Source organism: Alexandromys fortis, unplaced genomic scaffold (assembly GCF_014885135.2).
Source record: "Alexandromys fortis isolate MF-2015 unplaced genomic scaffold, M_Fortis_MF-2015_v1.1 scaffold_41, whole genome shotgun sequence".
Classification (NCBI taxonomy): Eukaryota; Metazoa; Chordata; class Mammalia; order Rodentia; family Cricetidae; genus Alexandromys; species Alexandromys fortis.
This window is the reverse complement of record NW_026067923.1, coordinates 10,725,695-10,732,796: the sequence shown is the minus strand read 5'-3', so window position 1 is coordinate 10,732,796 and position 7,102 is coordinate 10,725,695. Positions and strand designations below refer to the sequence as shown.

General features: G+C 41.5%; 1 protein-coding gene across 1 annotated transcript in view; it reads right to left on the bottom strand.

The window, feature by feature from the left end:
- Positions 1-3,019: 3,019 nt before the first annotated feature.
- The window catches only part of Cpa6 (carboxypeptidase A6), a 297,700-nt gene continuing 293,617 nt past the window's right edge, over positions 3,020-7,102 (bottom strand). The window contains exons 10-11 of the mRNA XM_050142133.1: positions 6,984-7,068; positions 3,020-3,556 (exon numbers count right to left, since the gene is read on the bottom strand). Of these exons, the coding sequence (XP_049998090.1) occupies positions 3,369-3,556; positions 6,984-7,068 (273 nt within the window). The 3' untranslated portion in view covers positions 3,020-3,368. The remainder of the gene's footprint in view (positions 3,557-6,983; positions 7,069-7,102) is intronic.

Sequence of the window (7,102 nt, the reverse complement as noted above, 5' to 3'; positions counted from 1 at the left end):
TTGGAAAAATAAAACTTGATATAATCAGCATTATAAAATTACTTTATAGTAGTGTGTGCATGGGGGTGTTTTACTAAGAATTTTTAAAATACATGTTCTATTTATAGTTGAAGAAAATGTTATATTCTCCAAGTAAGAATTGGCATAAATATAAGATTTCTGGTCTTCACACACAGCACCTGGCAGAGTGATATGAACGTAAATCATCCCGCCATACATTTTGTGGCTTAGTTTAAAAATATTAAATATGAAAATAGTTGGTACATATTAAAATACCTACTTAAAGTATCTGAGGCATAAAATGTATACAGTATTCCTGAAATATTGGAGTATGGACACAAACCAAGGAGCAAATGTTCATTTTGGCTAGCAGTTTCCATTCCGCCATCTTGGCCTTGGTTCTGTCGATACTGGGTGCTTGGAAGGGCAGCATACCATGGATACAAAGTGCCTGGCGGAGCTTGAGTTTCCTCACCTCATGGCGGCCACGAGACTGGGACGGTCCCAGGGACACAACGGCCCTGACACCCTGCCTACAGACATACCTCTTGCAAGGAAGCCCACTCCTGAAGTTTCATTGCCTCCTGAAACAGTGCCAGCAGCGGGACCACACCCCTAACAGATAAGACTTTGGGAGACATTTTATATCCAAACATGATTCCATGCTTTTGAGTCCTACATCTCCTTTGATTTAATTCCCCTTAGGAATTTCCAAGAAAAGGGAAATTATTAGGAGCTCCCTTTTGTGGAAATGTCTACATTTTACCCTGTATTTCATTGATATTTTTCTGGGGGGTGGGGTGGTGATTTTTTTCCTCAAATCCCTGAAGAAACTTCCCTGTCGTCTTCTGTTTTAGGGGTGCCAGGGAAGTGTGTGCTATGTATGTCCTCCTTCCTTTGACTGATCTTTTCCTCCTTACTGGAAGTTTCCAGACCTTCCCTTTATGCTGATAGTCGTGTTTTGATCAGACAAAACTTTTAAGACGCTCTCCACTGAATACGTGAGGGTATTACCAATTCAAACTGGAACAAATTTGAAATAAACTGTTGGCCAGAAGCTTATCAGACCATGTAGGAAGTCTGAGTTTGGGCCACAAACCTGCATGAGAACTGATGTGTCCAGAACTTAGAGTGGCAATTTCTTGTCCAAACTGGAAATGGTCAGCTTTCCTGCTGGCTCATGAGAAATAACACGAGAGCGTGTGTGAGCGTGCACGCGTGTGGATGAGACAGAGAGAGTGTGTGTGTAAGTATATGTTTGTGTGTGTGCGTGTATGTGTGTCTATATGCATGTGTGTAATAAGAGTGTATGATAATCTAATTTACCCTTCCATCAAAGGCACAACCCGTGGGAATCCCAGAACTCTGGTGCAAATGGCCCATTAGGCTGTCATAGCTCCGTGTAGCCCTGGACTTAGCCCTCTGGCCCCGTTTCTCACAGTGCTGTGGAATTCAGATCAGCACACATCCCTGAGGTCAAGAGTACATGTTTTACCTTTCTAGTTTGTGAATTCAATCAAGGTCTGGCCTAAGATTTCTTTACTTTCTAGCCTGATGGTTTATGATGATTTTAAATATCATAGGCCTGGTGTTTCAGTACATCTGTGTAATCTGAGCAGTAAAGAGGCAGGGGCAAAAGAGACCACCGTCCCAAGAAAAGTTCCACCTTGTCCAGGAATATAAATTGTTTGCAATGATGAAGATACATATTCTGTTGACTTCTTGGAAATGGAAGTCTATGTCACATTTTCCTCATTTGAATCTCATACTGTGCAGAATAAATGAGAATATTAGTGTAAAACTCCTGTGCCTGGCACCTGTAATTAGTACTGACTTTTGCTTTTTGTTAGCATTGGAGAGTGAAGTCAAAGTCTCATACATGCTAGGTAAAGTGTCCCAGTGTCTGACCATTTAGCTATATTTCCTTGACTTTTTTTTGTCAAGACAGGGTTTCTCTGTAGCTTTGGAGCCTGTCCTGGAACTAGCTCTGTAGACTAGGCTGACCTCGAACTCACAAAGATCTTCCTGCCTCTGCTTCCGCCTCCCATGTGCTGGGATTAAAAGCGTGCACTAACATCGATTGGTTAACCTCTTATTTTTTATTTTCAGAGAGTCCCATTGATTTGACCATGCTAGCCTTGAACTTACTCTGTAGCCCAAGCAGTCTTGATATTAGAATCTTTCTGATTCAGCCTCTTTGAGTGTCATGGGTTATAAACCTGTGTCACCATGCCTGCCTTATTTAACCAACCTTCCTTCCTTCCTTCCTTCCTTCCTCCCTTCCTTCCTCCCTTTCTCTACCTTTTATTTTTTGAGATGGAGTTTCTCTGTGTGACCTTGGCTGTCCTGGAACTAGCGCTGTAGACCAGACTGGCCTCAAACTCACAGAGATCCACCTGTTTCTGCCTCCAAATGCTGGGATTAAAAGTGTGGGCTACCACCACCCTACTAACTTTTATTTTTTAAAGTGGGATTCTCAGAATATAAATATCAGTCACTCAATCTTGTTGATTTTTATTCTTTGACAATTTTATATATGTATACAATGTGTTTAGATCATAGTCATTCCCTTCTCCTCTCTTAACCCTGCCCTACTACTTTTGGATATCTTTTTTTTCTATTACGTTCTTCTTCTTTCTCACTCTTTTTAAAAATAACTTAAGAGTTTAATTAGGATTGTTTGCTTGCATGTACACGAGTATGGAGTTATTTACTAGATCATAAGACTACACACCTGGAGAAAAATGGCCTCCCTGTCTCCTAGAAATCCTTAACTGCTAATACATTCTCAGCTAGGGGTGAACCTCAGATGCTCCTCCTCTAGCCATGATTCAATATTGCTGGGGTCTATGTCGCACAGGGAACCATAGCTGCTTGCCTCATGACTCTACCGAAATACTTGCCAGACTTTGTATAGGTGGGATACAGTGCTCTAAACTGAGATGAATGTGTGAATAATGTTAGTCTTTGAAAAATTATGTATTTATTAAGAAATACAGAAAATTCTTTCCATTTTAAATAAGAACCAAGTAATTACGTCACTGGTAACTTAGATCATAATCAAAGGCATAGAGGTTGATTGAAGGGAAATCCTCAACTAATTTGTACGCTTCTTGAGACAAAGGAATTTGAAAACATTCTCTTCCCAATGTAATCAAATAAGACTCTAAAGGGATATAAAGTGGATTTTCTTCTCATACCAACGCAGGCTCTGCCCTAATTTTCTGTTGTTATAAAGTATCAAATTGCATGAAAAGATCCTTTTAAGGTCCGTGGATCCTTCCAGTCTAAACGATTACTTTTTTGCCAAGCAGCCTTTTGGTCAGAATCTGCTTTCTCTGGGTTGGTAGACTAGACCTGGGTTTCTCTCAGGGACACTTCCTTAGCAGGTGCATTGTGATGTTCTTCACGGCCAGCATGGTCTCTGTGCAGGTCGGTTTAATGAGCTTCTCTGGCAGTAGAAATCCAAATTGCCCGGTGTCTCGCAGTTCAAAAGCAAATGCGTAGGGTATTCCATTTTTATAAGCCCAATCCATTGAGTTACCGGAGCTTACGTCTAAAAGTTAAAAAGAAAGAGTCACTTCACTAAAGAGTCTGCATTAGTTTTCACACACACACACACCACACATGCACACGAGTGTGTACATGCAAATGCGCGTGCACACAGAGAGAGAGAGAGACAATGTATGTTCACTAGTAAACACACACATACACAGAGAGACAATGTATGTTCACTAAACTCTACCAAATCCTTCCAATCAAATAGCACTTTACCAAGAATGGTTCGAGATAAATGGCTGAGCAGATAAACTCGCTGCAAAGGACCTGAGTTTGAAAATGGAGCCCATGTGAAGATGGAAGCGAGAACTGACTCCACACAGCTGTCCTAGGCCCTCCACATACACGCTTCCACACACAAAGTGACAGCGGACAGCAGTTAGAGGACCAAATTAACAGTAGTTCTTCGGCATCTGCCTCGTGGGGCTTACAAAGTGTACTTGCCGTCATCATCGGGGATCTGGTCTAAGCATGGATCTGTGCCAATGTGATGTTCCCCAAGTTTCTCAGCCCCGGTTCCCACAACATTTATCTTCACCCTCTTCACCCTTGCTTTTATCACTTTATTCGCCAATAATAAAGCTACACTGAGAGCCCATTGTCTTTCTTTTTTCCTTCAAGGTCTGGGACACTGGAATTCTGTTTCCTGAAGCCCCCTTATTGACTTCACCCCTCCTGTTCTCTCGGTCCCGTTGAGCCTCTTCCTGCCCTGTGAGTACTGAGGATTTATTTTCTTTTTAAAAAATTGATTTTATTGGGCTCTACATTTTTCTCTGCTCCCCTCTCTTCCTCTCCCCTCCAATTCCAACCTCTCCCATGATTCTTGTGTTCCCAATTTACTCAGGAGGTCTTGTCTTTTTCTACTTCTCATGTAGATTAGATCCACGTATGTCTCTCTTAGGGTCCTCTTTGTTGTCTAGGTTCTCTGGGATTGTGATTTGTAGGCTGTTTTTTTTTTTTTTTTTTTTTTTTTGCTTTATGTTTAAAAACCACTTACGAATGAGTAATATGATAATTCTTTCTGGGTCTGGGTTACCTCACTCAATATATTTTCTAGCTCCAACCATTTGCCTGCAAATTTCAAGATGTCATTATTTTTTCTGCTGTGTAGTACTTCATTGTGTAAATGTACCACATTTTCCTTATCCATTCTTCAGTCAAGGGGCATTTAGATTATTTTCAGGCTATGGCTATGACAAACAATGCTGCTATGAACATAGTTGAGCACATGTCCTTGTGGCATGATTGAACATCCTTTGGATATACACCCAAAAGTGGTGTTTCCTAATTTTCTGAGAAATTACCATACTGATATCCAAAGGGGCCGTACCACCTTGCATTCCCACCAGCAATGGAGGAGTGTTCCCTTTACTCCACAACCTCTCCAGCATAGAGTACTGAGGATTTAAACTCTGGTTCTCATGTTTGGTACAGGAAACACTTTATCCACTGAGCAATGAGCTCCTTTGTTGTTGTTGTTTTGTTCTGTTTCTTGTTTCTTGTTTGTTTGTTTGTTTTTGAGGTGACAGGGTTTCTCTGTGTAGCCTTTGTGGCCTTGACTGTCCTAGAACTCAATCTTTAGACCAGGCTGGCCTTGAACTCACAGAGATTCTGCTCTCTGCCTCCTGAGTGCTGGGATTAAAGGTACGTGCCACCACCGCCTGATCTCTTTTTAAAAACAAACAAACAATAACAGTAACAAACAAAAACCCAATAGTGTCTCATTATGTAGCCCCAGTCTGGCCTGGAACTTGCTATGTGGACTAAACTGGTCCAGAACTCACTATATAGACCAACATGGCTTTCATCAATTTGTTCCTTTACCTCCAGAGTGCTGAGTTTATAAGCATGTACCATCACGCCTGGCAACAATGTGCCTTTTAATACAATTTCCTAGGTACAAGGTACATTGGGCTCATTACATGAAGGGGACAACCACGCAGCTCTGCTACCTCTCAGATTCTTCTGGCTTTGGCTAAGGACAGAAAATGTGCAGTGGCTTCAGTGTCCCTCTGGAGAGAGTACAAACAGAGATAGCAGGTGCCAAGGATTACGTCATGGGGATGCCACGGGCTCATTTCTATGGCAACAGATTGTTCTCTGTAAATACAATAGTGTGGCTATGCTTCGTACCAAGATGAACATTCTGGCAAGACTTGGAAAATGATTTAAAACGGTCAGCATAAGTATTACACTGGTATCAGCTGGTATGAATTTGGTGGTAAATACTGCTTTCCCCTTTCAAGATAACAGCAGTTCTAAAGTCGGGCAAAGTGGCTGGGGCTGGGGCACAGAGAAGATAAATTTAAGGCTTAATTTAATATCATGACCATGTGAGAAAGGAAGGGGGAAGCGGGAGGGACAGAGAGGAAGGGTGGGTCAGAGAGAAAAGTGGAGGGTGGGTAGAGGGAGGGAAGAAACATGGGATGCAGGTGGGAAGGTAGATAGGGGAGGGAGCTGAAACCATTTTAAAAGGTCAACATGGATCTAGGATCATTAACTACAGAGTTAACCCATTGACTCTTGTGCCCGTCTCACTTTTAATATAAACTCATTTGACCTATAATGTTAACGAGCAAATTTACTTTTGTCGATGAAAATGAGGGGTTAGACAGTAAAACTATGGTAAGGAACCAAGGAGAAATTTGGCCTTATGGGAGGAACATAATCAGATTCTAGTTATATGTTCATAGACATACAGCATGTGACCACAAGCTCACAGAACTAATATATGCATGATTGTTCATTAGATTTTTCCAATAAAAATAAATTGCAGAATTGGAAGGCCACAAGAAATGATGTAACCCTATTACTCAGATTGCATTTGGAGAAGAAAAAAACGAGAACTAATTCATACCCTGGCCAGGACAACACATCTGAGAGACTCAGAAGAGAATCCATACCAGACAGTGTCCAAGTTCTTTCTATATACTTGATTCCTTTTTATTTTATATAAAAGAAATACTTTAAAGTTGATCTTCAAGCGAAAATCGAGATGAAGATGCTATGTACGAAATGGCATTTCATAACAGGGACGGAGGAGATAAAGGACAAAAGGGAAGCTGTTGGAGAGCTGAAACATTTACTTCATTATCTTCCTGAGGCCATTTCCACACTTACAGTACTTACAAATTGCTTAAGGAGCCCATTTTGGTGCTTTCCACTGTCAGGGGATCTCAGTCCAACTTACCGTCATTACCGTATGCTTAGCATATTCTCTGCTTAGAATTGGTTTAAATTGGTACAGCGATTTTTGTCAAGCTGTGAAAAACAAACCAGATATCAGTTCTCCCCATCATCTCTGGCTACTCTGACCATCACAGATTTTGCTTAGGGAGAACATACTTTTCTTCTTAAAGGGAAGTCATGGCACAGGCTGTTGGTTCAAGAGAGACGATCCTATAGGACATGCATGGGGAACTTACACAGTGTTTGGGAGGCAGGGCCATGTCTGTACTGTGTCCCATGTGCCGACCGGAGTGCCTTCACTGCTTTGTGAGCTGCGAATCCCTGGGAGGGGAAAATGGAGAAACTGTGTCACATT